A 14,569-nucleotide genomic window follows, 5' to 3' on the forward strand; every position below is an offset into this window, starting at 1 on the left:
GCGGCAGCGTCAGCGGCAGCGGCAGCGACAGCGGCAGCAGCAGCAGCGGCCGAATTGCCCGAAGATGGGCCCGGGCCTGCAGCAGCGGCCTCGGCGGCCGCAGCGGCCTCATCAGCTTCCAGGACAGCCACCGCATGGGCGGCAGCGGCAGCGTCATGAGCTGCAGCAGCGGCCTGGACGACACCGTGCAGTGCACCGTCGCCACCCACAGGCTGGCTCCAGTGAGCCGGCTCCTCATCCTTCTCCGCCACCAGCTCCAGCCCCAGTGCCACGTCCATGTCAAGGAACCACGGCTGGGGCAGCTGGGGCTGCTGGGGCTGCTGGGGCAGCTGTGGCAGCTGGGGCTGCTGGGGCAGCTGTGGCAGCTGGGGCTGCTGGGGCTGCTGGGGCTGCTGGAGCAGCTGGGGCAGGGCCGCCGCTGGGGCTGGGCTGGGCGGGCCGCCGACCTGCGGCAGCGCGGCCTGTCCGGCTGAGCGCCGACGCTGCTGGGGGGGGGCCCGCCTCCGACCGAGGCGACCGGAGCGGAGGCTTGGTGGCCGACGCCACGGCCATCACCAGCGCCACGAAGAGCGCCGCGGTGAACTTCATTATACTAACCCTAACTTCTATTTTCTTGTACTATCACCTGGGGCAGGCAGGTAGGCAGGCAGGAAGGAATCAGGATCAGCGGATCAAACGTCGCAATTTGCAGTTCGCGCTGCATTTGGCCGTCTGCGCGGGCCCATTCGAGTCACAGGCCCCCCAAGAGCCCATATAGCTTAGCGGTGGACCTGCCAAGGGCTCACCTGCCGCGAGCTCTAGGTCGTCCCCGAGCTCTCCGAGCGCTCGCCGGTCAGGCAAGATGGTTGTAGCGCCGACCTCGGCGTTTTGCACATTTTTGTGGCGCAGATTATTGTGGAGCAGAGTTCAGAGGAGACGCGAAGGGCGCGAAGGCGCGAAAGGACCGACAAGATAGAAACTGTTAAAATACGGTGTTTGTGGCAATATATACAAACAGTGGTGCAAATCGACACCATGCCAGCGGTTGGCTGTTTAAGTGTCGCATGCCCCATGCCCCATGCGCCATGCACCGAACAAGCCCACATCAGTCCGCTGTAGGACAATCGACTGACAGCTCCGACAGGGCTGTCCTCTCTCACAACTTGCTGTGGCACTTGCCTGCGCTTGTGCCCTGCTATGTGGAGAGTGTCTTTCCCCGCTTCTGGTACAGGACCATATACCGTAAGAGACCTGCAATTGCCTGCCATGTGCGCGGGCATAGAAGGCAAAGGCAGGCGTTCCACGGTGTACGGTTATGCCGCGCCCCCTATCAGAAGCGGGAAAAGACACGCTCCACATAGCAGGGCACAAGCGCAAGCAAGCACAACCGGCGGGCTGGGCAGGGCTCAAGTACTTAACTGAGGTGTGGTGTGGCAGCCTTCCACCGCCAATTGCCGCGCCGCGGCCGCCACCTGCGCCTGATCAGTCCCTATCAGTCATCTCCTCTTGCGCGCTCGGCGGCAGCAGCAGTCGCTCCACCCATCACCGCCGGGTCGTGAGGGAGGTGGATGCTGGAGGAGCCCACCAGCACGGGGCTGCCAAACACCGGACCCACCCACAAGATGAGTGGGTGAGGTGGAGGATGTGACCCATCGGCCCCTGCTGTCCGAACACGTGACAGAACTTTGCCAATTGCCACCAAACTGAAGCTGCAAACAGTCCAACGCGCTTTCCGAGATTTCCGAGATGGACCCTACAAATCACCTCTACGCGGCGTGCGCCTCAAACGAGTTGCCCACCGACGCCGCCTGCCTCCGCGCCTTCTTCTTCGACCGGTGCACCGACTGGCAGTCGCTGCTCGGCCTTTACAAAGGCATTCCAATTATAGAACGCCAAACCTTTAAGGACCATCGCGAAAGCATCCGCCGCGCGGCGGCAGCGGGCGGCGTCGAGGTTCTGCGCTGCATTGCCAGGATTTATGAGGGCCCCACAACAACGTCGTCAGGCTACTGGCGCTGGTTCCAGGCCCACCGGCGGCAGTTGGAGGCCCTGGTAAGAAGGAGGCCCTGAACTCCCGCCCCCCCTCCCGCCGGCTGAAACAGCATGGGAGCAGTGCCCTGTCCTTTCACCCCAGTGCCGAAGTCATGCGCGCCTGTCAGGAGCAACCCGCACCGCCAGCAGCGTGCATGGCCACTCATCGGCACGCGCGGGCACTGCGCACGATGGCACATCCCCACGTGAATCCACAGGCCACGCCGTCGCAATGCCCGTCTGCTGGCAGCGTGGTGCGGCTCGACGGCCTCGGCGCTGCCCTGGAGCTCAATGGCGCCATCGGGCGAGTGACGGGACCCGCCGAGGAGGATGGGAGGCTGCCCGTGCGGCTGCGCAGCCCCGCCGAGGCTGTGGCCAGCCGGCCAGCCGGCGTGCGCGTCCGGCCTGCCAACCTTACCGAACTGCCCGCAGGAGCTGCCGCTGCCGTACAGTTGTTCGGCACACGCATGTATCCCGCCTGCACCACCGCTTTCGGCTGTCGGGCCGATGAGGATGAGGCAGGCGGCCGCGGCGGCGGTGGTGGCAGCAGCAGCAGTGGGAGCGGCGGTGGCCTGCTGCCGGCGGGCTGGCAGCGCTGTGAGGTGCCGGCACTGCTGGGGCTGCCGCTGGCACTGCTCCAGCTGGCTCCAGAGGCGTCTTCTTGCTCCCCTCCGGGCCACAACGAGAGTATGGCCGTTCTCCTGCTGATCGACACGGTGTCAGGTGGGTGTGTGGGCAGAACCGTAACTTGAAGGCGTCAGGGAACAAGGCCGCCTACGTGTCGTCATCGCCATGTGGGGAGGGGGGACGATCGACATGCAGGCTTCGATTTGGGTGCCTCGATCGCGTTGCTCCCGTTCGATTGCCGGCGAGCGGCCTGCTGTCCCCGCGGCGCCAGTAGGGTGGTTCTCTCGCTGATGTTCAGCGAGCGCGTTCGGTTCCAGGTGCTCATGTATGCCCCTGCCGGCCCTCTCGGCACTACCCTGCATGCACCTACGTACGCACCTGGCTCATAACGCCGTATAACATTACCCCCAACCCCGTCCACAGGCTTTGCGCCTGCAAAGGTGCAGCTGCAGGGCCTGGGCCCGGTGCTGGTGGCGCGCACCGACGGCCGGGACTTCACGGCGGGAGAGATGTGGCAGCTGCACGACTACAACCACCACCTGATGGACTGCTGGCCCGAGTTCACAGACGCCCGCCGCCGCAGGGCGCTCACACCGGACGCGTTCCGGGCGTTCACGCGCTCAAGGGCCAGCTGACGTGGTGCGGACGGGGCGGGGCGGCGTCAGTGCGGGAGCTAGCGCAACTGAGGCGGGCATGGCGGGCAGCTCATGTCACTATGTGTAACATCATGCGCATGCCGGTATCCGTGTTTGGCCTGGCGGCAGCGGTGTCGGCGTGAATGAATATATGAATGATATTGACGTGCGGGCATGGCAAAAGGTGCCGACGGGGTGTGGGGGGTTGTGGCTCAGTACCCGGTGCTGCTGCCGTATATACGTACGTACGGATGGCGCAGCTGGCCGAGTGTCAGGCTCGGGCGGGCCAGGTAGGTAGGGCGCCCGGCTACTAACTAACCGCCGGCGTCTCTATGTCGAACGGTGGCCCTCGTTGGGCGCGGCGCCGTGTGCGGACAATGTAGTTGAGGGTTGTGGAGCATGTTGCTGCAGACGGAATTGGCTGTCGGGGGAAGTAAGGCCAAGTGTGTGAAGCAGCCTTGGTGACTTGCTGCTCGGTGACCTCCCACGCACGCACCCTGAGCGCCGCAGGATACGGGGCGGGCGAGCCGCCTTGCATGCATATTGCTTGGACTTCCAGGGTAGTGTCGGCGTACGTGCGCCATGTAAAGCCTTGTGTCTATCACTTGGGATTCCAGGGTGTCCCCCACCCAAGGCGGCCGTGGTGGAGCTGTTAGCGCGTGTGTAGCCGTGGCGATGGTAGAACGGCCTGCCGTGCGGGCTACGTCGATCGAGTGCAGGGCCCAAGTAGTTCACTGGGGTGTGTGGTGTGGCAGCCTTCCACCTCCTGCCCCGCCAGGCTACGCCCGGTGCACCACTCGCTCGCCCACGCACGCTGTTTTGGTCTTCTGGAGGAATATCCTGTCTTACCTGTGCGTGCACAAAGCACCCCTGGCACAGAGCTTGGGGAGTGGGCAAGGGCGGGAAGGCAGCTCGCTGACGGTGGCCAAGCGGGTCCCACTCGCGCACGGCCCTGCGGGCCGGTCGTGTCCCCAGCCCAATACCTTTCCTATAGCATCTTATATCACATATAAGGTCATTAGAGTAACCCGGGGGCATTGAATCGAGCCGGGGCCGACCTCGAACATCTAAATGTCGCGTTCGCCAGGACACGCCATACCAGGCCAGACAGTAGCCTAACTACACCTATGCATATATCTGTGTTGACGGCAATCGATAAAGCCCGAAAACAACGCCTATGTAGGATGTTGGCTTCGGTCAATTTCGCGACTTGAGCCTCGACGAGCACGTTTTAGCCTGCTGTCAAGCGCTATTGCTCCAACAGATTGCATGTAACATATACATTAAGTGGCGGAGTCTGTATCCCGCTCTGCATTTTTCTCGGGGCGACGTCTCCTGGCCTCCTCGGCGTGCGGGTTTGGCTGGGGAAACGCACCCCCCGGACGGCACGCGGTGAAACCCCCCTGATAGATTGTCCTTCAAGCATCAGCAAGCCATAGGCGCCGATACGACAATCTACCAAGGGGTTTTGGTGCCATCCCGTGGGCGCCTCCCTGGGGACACGCTTTTTCCTGGAGTGGGACCCGCTTGACGGTGGCTGGCGCGCAGAACGCGCGACTGTAGCAAACTGCGGAAGACGAAACGGGAGCACTCTGAGAATACCTCGGCATTGACGATCCATCCAGTCATACCGTGCCCGCCTGCCAGGCCAGGCCATGCGTGAGCGGCCACCAGGAGTGGCTAGAGGTGAAGCGGGAGCAATTGCAGCCACGGTTGCGGCGGCGGACGTTGCGGCACTGCGGCAGCGGCGAGAGCAGCAACTGAGGCAGCAACGGAGCAGGTTGGCGTGCGATGTGACAGTGGTAAGGCAGTTTGGTCAAGTCCCGTAGGGAGCAGGTTGGCCTTACAGTCGACAGCGAGCGAAGTAAGGACGCAGCGTTCGTCGCATTTCTCCGCACTGGCGTACTCTGATGGCGCACCGTGGGTGCAATCAAGGGGTTACTTCTTGTACTTCCCCTGTTGTTTGCTATCCGCAAAAGTGGTGCCATCCGTTCCTGATAGCATGTGATGGCTTGGCGTCTTCGGGTGCTGGGACTGTCCCCTCTGTAACATCCGCATTCTGATGCGCATGATATTGTTGGAGGTTGCTAACATAGGCAGCTATTGATAAGATGATGCGCACCAGTGTCGATTGGGGGCAGTGGGGCGGGCAAATGCCACGTGGGCATCATGCGCGAAGGGAGAGGGGGAAGAAGCGCCGTCGAGAGGGGGGCGCCGGAAAGGGCGGGGGTTGCGTGCCGCCTTGCGGGCATGAGTGTCTTTCTCTCGCCACTCTGCTGTTCCGTGTGGCACATACCATACACATTATACATACTTAGCTGCTGACATAGCACAAGCACTGCAGTAGTCAGGCCCGCGAGCTAAGCTGAACTAGAGAGCATAACCAGTAGTGACAAACACGGGCGACAGAAGCTAGACATGTGCAGTATCTGTAATCTACTAATGTACTGTTCACAAGCGCCAGACGCTTGTCGCTGGTAGTGTAATTGCGGACGTCTATCGGGCACACGGCACATAACAGAGCCATATCTACCACGACTGTGTATATATCTACCTGAGCAACCATGGCTGGGTAAGGGGGCCCGAGGGTACAGCAGCAGCGAGCGGTCGGCATGTCTTGCGACCTGCATGTCGCCTGCGACGCACTCGCAAGGCCGGTGATACCTTCATAAACGCCTTAGGTTTCACCTGTGTACATGTGTAAGTACGCATGGGGCTTCATGATCATGGATTTTGGCACTCAGCGCTGTATGTCCGATGTCACATGCTGGCAATCAAGCACGCCGGCTTTGGCACTGAACACCTGAGCATCACTACATGGGGATGAATTCCATGCCTGACCTGTGATGTCAACCCACGTCTTGCTCCCGGCCAAGGCAAGGCGCTCACCCCTCTTTTTGCCCACTGTACGCATACCGCAACCCTTCCCACCCACCTCCGCTTCCCTTTCCTTCCCAACTCCCTGCTTCTTCCCCACACCCTCCCCGCGCCGCCCTCCGCAGCCGCGCGGTCAACATGCGCGCCTCAGCGCAGTGGTTCAACCCAGATGACTTCGACGAGGCAACGCTGTCGGGACCGCCCCCCGGCGTGCGCACGTCGGGGAGCGGGGCGCTGCCAGGGGGGGCACGCGTGGCGGCCGGGACCCTGGCACGCCCCGGCCCGCCGGCATCCCCCGGGCGAGGCGCGCCCGGCCCGGCAGCCAGGCCCGGGGCCGCGGCCAGTCCGGCCCGGCCACAGTCTGCAGGCCGCCGGCCGCCGCCCTTCTCGCACCACAACCCGCAAGCGGGCGGCGGCGACAGCGCAGACCGGGAGTCACCGGGAGGAGGAGGCGGCGGCGGCGGAATGGCCGCGGCTGCGCCGCGGCGGGTGGGCAGCGGCGGCAACTTCGCTGCGCCGCCCTCGCCTGGAGGGGGCGCCGGCGGCGGCGGCGGAGGAGGAGGCGGGCTGAAGGGCCTGCCGCCGGGTGTGACCATCCCTGACCGGGCCGGCACCGCCATCACCACCAGCACGGAGAGGGACGGCCAGGGTGAGAGGGGTGGGGGGCGCGGTGGGTAGGGGGCAGCTCAGTTGGGGGGGGGGCCGCGTTCGGGCAGTGTTGGGGCATGACACAGCATGCCGCAGTGCTGGGCGGCTGGGCGGCTGGGGCAGGCGCGGGGGGCATGGGTAACACCGCTGACCCACATGGGCGCCCGACTCCCTGCGCAGCTACCCAAACCACTATTGTACCCCTTCCCCCCCCCCTTTTACGTTGCGGCCCTGCCTCAGGCCGCACCATCGTGACCCGCACCACCGTCACGCGCACCACCTCGGGCCGCATCAAGGCCGAGGTGCACACCACCACCTCCGGACCCGCACACCTCGTGCACGGAGCCGGCGGCGGCGGCGGCGGCGGCGGCGGCGGCGGCGGCGCTGCAGGGGCTGGATACGTGGAGGACTCCATTTCGCCCAACCGGCGTGCGGGGCCGGGTGCGGCGGCGCCTTGGGCGGCCGGCGTGCGCGGCGACGTGTCCCCCAGCGCCCCCGCCTCGCCAGTGACGCCGCCGGGCGCGGTGCGGCGAGGCCCCAGCGGCGGCGGCGGCGGCGGCGCCCCCGCGGGCGGCGGCGTGCTGGCGGGTGCGCCGGCCAGTGCACTGCGCATGAGCCAGAGCGGCAGCCTCAGCGGCGCCCTGCCTGGCGGCGCCAACCCACGGGCCAGCCTTAGCGGCTTAGCCACGATGCCTGCAGGCGCGGCAGCGGCGGCAGGCGCCGGCGGCGGCGCCCGGGTCAGCGCCAGCGGCCACAGCCCCACCATCAGCCCACGGCCTGCCTCCACACAGCGGCCGGACCGGCCGGCGTCGGCTCGGGGCCCGCCCGCCACACCGCCGTCGCCGTCCACAGCCGCCGCCGCCAACAGCCTGCGCAGCTCCTGGGGCGGCCCGCTCAGTGGTGGCGGCGGCGGCGCGGGGCCGGGCGGCGGCGGCGCTCTGGCCGGCGGCCCCATGCGCCCCGCCTCGCCCGCCCGCACCGCCCCGGTCGCCGCCAAGCCGCTTGCCGTCAGCAGCGGCGGCGCCGCCAGCGTCCCCATGGCCTTTACGAACACGCCGTCGTCGCCGGGTGGCGGCGCCGCCGCCGGCAGCGGCCGCGCGCCCTCCGCCGGCCGCATGCGCATGTCTGCCGGCTTCGCCGCCGCACACGGCCTGGGGGCCACTGGCGGCGGCGGTGGCGGCGGCGGCGGCGGCGGCGGCCTCAGCGGCGGCCCCTCGCAGCCTGAGGTATTCATGTTCAACAACGGCGGCGCCGGCGGCAACCCGGCTGTGGCGCTTGCCAGGCAGGGCTCGGGTCGCTACAGCACCCCGGGCAGCAGCAGCGGTGGCGGCGCGCTGACAGCGGAGCCGCCCTCCCCCAGCAAGCTGATCGCAATGGGCAGCCTGCGCCGCAGTGCCGCACAACTGCCGGACTCGCCCGCGCCGCCGTCGCCGCCCATGCCTTCCAAGGCGTCAGGCGGCGCCACGGCGGCGGCGGCGGCGGCGGCGGCGGCGGCGGCGGCGGCGGCGGCGGGAGGCGCGGCGCTGAAGGCCCAGGGCAGCATCGCACGGTCGGCCAGTGTGGGCCGGGCGGCGCCAGGGCCGGAGTCGCCGGCTCGTGCGCAGCCGGCTGCTGCGCCTGCCGCTGCGGCACCCCCCAAGCCGGCGGCGGCGCCTGCCGCCAAGCCTGCCGCCGCGGCTCCGGCTGCAGCCGCTGCGGCCAAGGCCGCGGCGCCTGCTCCTGCCAAGCCGGTTGCGACGCCAGTGGCTGCCAAGTCCCCGTCGTCTCCGGCGCCCGTGCCTGGCGCCGCCAAGCCCCTTGGCACGGCCGCGGTAAGCCCCGCCCCTTCCGCCCGCCCTGCTCCCTGGACAGCAGGCGACGTGCTGTGCTGGCTCCTGATGCACCCACCCACTTCGATCCCGGCTTCGCCTCTTAGCTCTCCGAATCCTATTACTGCCCCCAACTCCACTACCCACCTCCTCCACCCCATCCCAATCTTTCAACCTTGCAACCCCCCACCCCAATCCCATCCTGCACCCTCCCCTCCACACACACATCACCCCGCAGCCCCCGGGCGGCTCCGTGCTTGACGCGGCTGCTCCCGACGCCAAGGCCCGCGTCAAGGCCAACATCGGCAAGCTGGTGGCGGCGGCCAAGGTGCTGGGCACGCGGCGCAACGCGGGGCTGTGCGCCGTCAGCCTGGCCTTCCTGCGCCGCTTCCGCACCAAGCTGCTCAAGGAGCGCAAGGACGCCGCCGCGCTGTGCACCGCGCAGGTGGGGACCAGAGGGGGCGGGGGAGGGGGGGGGCGGGGTGCGAGGGGGGGTGCGAAGGGGGGTGCGAGGGGGGTTGTAGGTACCAGCCCAAACTAAACCGAACCCAATGCAAAAGGGCGAGGAGGAGAGGGTGGGCGGGGGGCCTAGGCGGGGGGCACGGGCCTGCTTCATTGCAGTGTGCAACCGGTCGGGTCCCGGCTGCACTGCCAGTCACTCCAACAACACCAGCCGGTTGCTCTGCGACCCCCTCCTCCACCTTTCTCTGCCCTCCCCCCTCCCCCCGGTCTCCCCTTACGGGATTGGTTCAAAGTTTACCCCCCCCCCCCGGGCTCCCCCGTTCCTGTCCTGCTGCTGCTGCTGCTGTCCCCCCGCAGGTGGTGATGGAGGTGATCAAGCCCATGACCGCCGGCGCCGCCTGCCGCCTGACCGACCTGCCGGACCTGCAGGGCCCGGGCGGCCTGGTGGGGGAGGCGGACGTGGGCGGACCCGCCTACTTCATCAGCCACGCCTGGTCCATGCCCTTCCTGCAGGTGCGTGCGGGACGGCTGGGGAGGTAGGGGGCGGTGGAGGTGGGGGAGGAGGGGGTGGGGGGGGGGGTTGTAAATACCAGCCCAAGCTAAACCAAAACCACCAAAAACGAGCTGAGCACAGGCAGAGGTGGGGTGGGGGGCACCATTGGGGATCAAAAGCCGACATTGGAGGAGTCAGGGGGAAGGCAGATGCGGGCTGGCTGGCTGGGATGGGTGGGGTTGTGGAGCTGGGGCTTCGGGTTGCTCTCTCCACACCATAGAGTCTGCCTCACACACATACACACACACCTTCATGTGTCCCACCGCCCCCCTGCAGCTGCTGGACGCGGTGTTTACTCACCTGCAGGTGAGTGAGGGGGCCGGGGGGCGTGGGGCTTGCATGTGTCCTCTCGTGTGTGTGTTAAAAAAAACCAACAAAACGAAGCCCGCCCAGACGGTGTGTGTGTGTGTGCTTGCCGTGCACCTACATCACCACCGCCTGCCCACCGCTCGCTCCCACCTCCTCCTCCTCAAACACACACGCAGGGTGCTCTGGACTCGACTCGCGTGTGGCTGGACATCTTCGCCGTGAACCAGGTGGGCGTGGAAGTGGACTGGTGGGGGCGGTCTGGCCTGCTGGTGTGAGGTCTGGCGTGGGTTGTGGGGTGTGGGTGTGCGCGCATGCGACTGCTTGGATACAAATGTCCAGACGGAAACGCTGGCCAACCCTCCCTCTTCCCCCCTCTTCCCCCCTCTTCCCCCCTCTTCCCCCCTCTTCCCCCCTCTTCCCCCCTCTTGCCCCCTCTGCCCCCCTCTTCCCCCATCTGCGCCCCTCTTCCCCCTTCTGCCGCCCTCTTCCCCCTCTCCCCCCCCGCCTCACCTCTCAGCACCCGGGTGTGGAGCAGAAGGACGACCTGGACAACCTGCGCACAGCCATACGCCTCAGCCAGGTGGGGGGCAGGCCCTGTGTGTTTGTGTGTGTGTGTGTGTACGTGTGTGTACGTGAACGTGTATGTGTGTGTGGAGGGGCGCTCCCCGGCATTGCAGACTGGACCTTTCCTCACCCCTGCCTTTCATCGGCCACCCCTCCCCCTTCCTCCCTCCTCCCTCTCCCCCCGCCCCCCCAAGGCCACACTGGTGGTACTGGACGCGGCGGGCACCCCCCTGGAGCGCGTGTGGTGCCTGTACGAGTTCGACAAGACACTGGCGCTCAAGGTGGGGGGGGGGGGGGCTGGGGGGGGGGGAGGCAGGGGGAGGCAGGGGGGGGGGGCAGGGGGGGGGAGCCAGGGGGCAGCTGCGTTGCAGGCTGCGACTGCTTGAGGGTGTGGCAGGTGCGGCGGGTGTGCACATGTCGCCTTACCGTACTGCAGCTAACCCACGCCCGCACACCACCTCGCTCTCCCTCGCCCCCCTCTTCCCCCTCCCTCCCTCCCCCTCCCCCTCCCCCTGCCCCTGCCCCCAGGGCGCCGACGCGCTGGTGCTGCTGACGCCTGGGTTCTCGGTGCGCGAGGTGGCTTCCATCTTCCGCGGCATTGACGTGGACGCCGCCAAGGCCACCGTGATCAGTGACAAGGACATGATCCTGGACGACATACGCGCCAACCACGGATCAACACAGGTGGGGAGGGAGGGGGTGGAGGGGGAGGGGGGGGGGCGAGGGGTAGGTGGTGGTGGTGGTGGTGGTGGTGGTGGTGGTGGTGGTGGTGGTGGTGGTGGTGGTGGTGGTGGTGGTGGTGGTGGTGGTGGTGGTGGTGGTGGTGGTGGTGGTGGTGGTGGTGGTGGTGGTGGTGGTGGTGGTGGTGGTGGTGGTGGTGGTGGTGGTGGTGGTGGTGGTGGTGGTGGTGGTGGTGGTGGTGGTGGTGGTGGTGGTGGTGGTGGTGGTGGTGGTGGTGGTGGTGGTGGTGGTGGTGGTGGTGGTGGTGGTGGTGGTGGTGGTGGTGGTGGTGGTGGTGGTGGTGGTGGTGGTGGTGGGGTTTGGTTACGTAGGTGGGGCGGGGGTTGTAAATACCAGCCCAAACTAAACCACATCAAGCCAAACTGCGGAGCACAAGCGAGTCCCGTCCCCAAGCGGAGGAGGGGGATAGTAGTGCTTATGAGAACCAAGCCGACAGGGGCGGTGGGTGGATCTGCACGTTGGTGCGGCTGTGGGTGAGGGCCGTACGGGCTCGACGGAACGACGTCCCCCCACCCCTCAACCGCCCCTCACCCCTAGTTTGGGCTGGTACTTATTACAACCCAGGGTAGCGCCCAGCCCCACTCCACCTCCTGATGCATCCCCCCACATGCCTCCCATCACCACCCTCCACGCTTTCTTAAGATGGTCTACCGTCTACCATTTCCTTAATTAATCATGAATGTAAACCCCCCCCCAATCCCCCGACCCCGCCCCCCCGACCCCTCACCCCCCCCCTGCCCCCCCCCTCTCCACAGGCCTTCAACGCCAAGCTCAAGCTGCGCTTCCTGCTGGACCCGCTCGACTGCAAGCCCGACATGATGGCGCTGGCGGCGCGCGCCGGAGCCGACCCCGCCGCCTGGGACCTGCGGCCGGTGGCGGCCTGGCTGGGGCAGCCCGCGGCGCCACAGGTGGCGGTGCTGTCGGCGCCACCAGGAACAGGTGGGTGTTTGTGAGGGGGCGGGGGGGGGGGGTAAACTCTGAACCAATCCCGTAAAAAAACAGAAGCGCTGCAAGGAGAAGCTGCAGCCGCATATGCGAGCTACAGTACATCGCCATAGGTCGTCGGGCGGGGATGGGGTGGGGTGGGGGTTAGCCGTTCATGGGAGAACGGAGTTATGTAATTCACAAGGTGCGGCAAACACTGGGTAGTTCGGCGCGTGTATGTATTTGGAGGAGGCGCGCATGTGCGTGTGCGCGTGCGTGCAAGGCGAGAATGGCAACATGCCGGTAGTTGGCTGAAGACCAACACACGCACCAATCCATTGCGCAAAGGTCGTTCCAGCTTACGGGCGCACACCCTGTGTCGCGGCCGCTGCAGGCAAGTCCACGGTGACAGCTGTGCTGTGCATGGGACCCGAGGCGGCGGCGGAGGTGGCGGCGGCGGCCGCAGCGGGCGAGTCGCCGGACCGGCCCGCCACCGCCGGCCGCCGCCCCGCCGCCGACGCCCTGACCCGCCGCGTCAGCCAGAGCAGCGGCGGCGGCGGCGGCGGCGGCGGTAGCAGCGGCGTTACTGTGCACGCCTACCACTTCTGCAAGTATAGCGACGCCCGGCGGCAGGTGCGGCGCGGCGCCTAGGGGCCCCATGTGCCGTACAGCTCTCGGGGGGCCAGCTGATGAAGGGTCATGGGATTGTTCCTCGGAGTGATGATGCTTTGCCCTACCCGCCACTCCCCCACACCACCTGCTTACACTATCTCCTGCACCCTCTCCCCCCTCCCCTCTCTTCCCTCCCCGTCCCCCTCCGTCAGGACCCGGTGCGTGTGGTCAAGTCTCTGGCCTACCAGCTGGCCGCCTCGCTGCCCGCCCTGGCGCCCTACTACTGCGCCCTGGACCCGGGCACTCTGATGCAGCTCACCGCGCCGGACGCCGCAGCGAGGGAGCTGCTGCTGCACCCGCTGCAGACCTACGCGCGAGGGCAGCAGGTGGGAGGGGGAGGGCGGTGGGGCAGGGGAGTAGGGGGGCGGAGGGCAGGGGGTGGGGCAGGTGGGGCAGGTGGGGCAGGGGTCAGGGGGAGTGGAGGGGCGGGGCGGGGCGGGGAAAGGTCCTGGGGACCGATCTTAACCAGGCACTACCGTACAACTTTACTGTGACATTAGCTAATCAAAAGCCCTTTACACTTACATCACATCCCCTGCCTCCGCGCCGGCTCAGGTTCTGCTGGTGCTTGATGCCCTGGACGAGGCCGACAAGGGCGCCGCCGGCGGCAACACCGCCTCCTCCTCCGGCGGCGGCGGCGCGCCTGCCTCGGCGCTTGACAACAAGGTGCTCCAGCTGCTGCTGCACCAGCTGGCGTTGCTGCCGCCCAACGTGCGGCTGCTGACCAGCTGCCGCCCGGAGCGGCACCTGGTGGAGCCGCTGCGCAGCCGCTTCCCGCGCCTGCAGGACTTTGCGCCCAGCCAGCTGAGGCGGCCGGAGAAGACGCAGGCGGCCATGCAGGTGGGGTGGGTGGGGGTGGGTTGCGGGTGGGTGGGTTGTGTGTGGGGGTGGGTGGGTGGGTGGGGGGTTGTAGGTACAAGCCCAAATTGGACCGAACCCATGCATAGTAGTGAGGAGTGGGTTGGGTCTTGGGTGTGCGCGGCATGTGTTCGTGGGGACGTGTGGGCACGAGCACCTAATGGGATGGGGGTTTGCTGGACCATTGCCACAGCATTCACCCGCGGCGCGTGCGGCTTTGTCCCCCAGTGCACCCCGCCACATACACGACACGGGGCCACCTCCCCACATCCCCCGCTCACCACCACCCCGTGTAACCCCTGACCGGCGGCCCGCCCGCCCGCCCGCCCACCCTGACCTCCCACCCGCCCTGCAGAAAGCCCTGGTGGAGCGCTTCGGCGAGGCGCCCGCCAAGCAGCTGCTGGCGGCGGGCGGCGCTCTGGGCGGCGGCGAGGCCAGCCTGGTGTACTTCCCTGTGGTGGGGCTGCTGCGCGCCCCGCTGACGGGGCCGGGCGGCGGCGGCGTGCCGGCGGGGCTGCAGGCGGCCTTTGCGGCGGTGTTCGCGCAGCAGTGGCCGGCAGGCAAGGACGCGCCCATGGCGCCGCAGGTGCGTGTGTGGGGTGGGGTGGGGTGGGGTGGGGTGGGGTGGGGGGGTGCAGGGGGTCGGGGGAGGTGCGATATGGGAAGACTGCTAGCGAGGTGCCAGGGGCGCTTGGGTGTTTACACACCCAAGTGACGCGTTGAGTACACACATGGAGGACTGGGTGTCTTCCAAACCAAAGCTACCCCTACCTCCATGTCAATGGAACACGCGCACATTTCCCGTCCACGTCACATCGCTGCCCTCCCTTCCCTCCCTTCCCTCCCTTACCTCCCTTACCTCCCTTACCTCCCTTACCTCC

At 67.2% G+C, this 14,569-nt stretch overlaps 3 protein-coding genes across 3 annotated transcripts in view; 2 read left to right on the forward strand and 1 right to left on the reverse strand.

The window, feature by feature from the left end:
• The window catches only part of CHLRE_10g465575v5 (uncharacterized protein), a 2,196-nt gene extending 1,237 nt beyond the window's left edge, over nt 1–959 (reverse strand). The window contains exons 1-3 of the mRNA XM_043067244.1: nt 786–959; nt 502–625; nt 9–446 (exon numbers count right to left, since the gene is read on the reverse strand). Of these exons, the coding sequence (XP_042920641.1) occupies nt 9–446; nt 502–588 (525 nt within the window). The 5' untranslated portion in view covers nt 589–625; nt 786–959. The remainder of the gene's footprint in view (nt 1–8; nt 447–501; nt 626–785) is intronic.
• Nucleotides 960–1,679: 720 nt separating this feature from the next.
• Nucleotides 1,680–5,333, forward strand: CHLRE_10g465600v5 (uncharacterized protein). Its single transcript, XM_043067245.1, has 3 exons — nt 1,680–2,031; nt 2,229–2,733; nt 3,061–5,333. Exons 1-3 carry the CDS (start codon nt 1,726–1,728, stop codon nt 3,270–3,272), a joined length of 1,023 nt encoding a protein of 340 aa, XP_042920642.1. The 5' UTR covers nt 1,680–1,725; the 3' UTR covers nt 3,273–5,333.
• Nucleotides 5,334–5,589: 256 nt separating this feature from the next.
• The window catches only part of CHLRE_10g465650v5 (uncharacterized protein), a 15,702-nt gene continuing 6,722 nt past the window's right edge, over nt 5,590–14,569 (forward strand). The window contains exons 1-15 of the mRNA XM_043067246.1: nt 5,590–5,844; nt 6,275–6,798; nt 7,038–8,608; nt 8,844–9,050; nt 9,425–9,580; nt 9,897–9,926; nt 10,106–10,156; nt 10,447–10,509; nt 10,688–10,774; nt 11,022–11,177; nt 11,990–12,173; nt 12,553–12,791; nt 12,983–13,156; nt 13,386–13,670; nt 14,044–14,274. Of these exons, the coding sequence (XP_042920643.1) occupies nt 5,837–5,844; nt 6,275–6,798; nt 7,038–8,608; nt 8,844–9,050; nt 9,425–9,580; nt 9,897–9,926; nt 10,106–10,156; nt 10,447–10,509; nt 10,688–10,774; nt 11,022–11,177; nt 11,990–12,173; nt 12,553–12,791; nt 12,983–13,156; nt 13,386–13,670; nt 14,044–14,274 (3,966 nt within the window). The 5' untranslated portion in view covers nt 5,590–5,836. The remainder of the gene's footprint in view (nt 5,845–6,274; nt 6,799–7,037; nt 8,609–8,843; nt 9,051–9,424; nt 9,581–9,896; nt 9,927–10,105; nt 10,157–10,446; nt 10,510–10,687; nt 10,775–11,021; nt 11,178–11,989; nt 12,174–12,552; nt 12,792–12,982; nt 13,157–13,385; nt 13,671–14,043; nt 14,275–14,569) is intronic.

This window comes from Chlamydomonas reinhardtii, chromosome 10, assembly GCF_000002595.2.
Source record: "Chlamydomonas reinhardtii strain CC-503 cw92 mt+ chromosome 10, whole genome shotgun sequence".
NCBI lineage: Eukaryota > Viridiplantae > Chlorophyta > Chlorophyceae > Chlamydomonadales > Chlamydomonadaceae > Chlamydomonas > Chlamydomonas reinhardtii.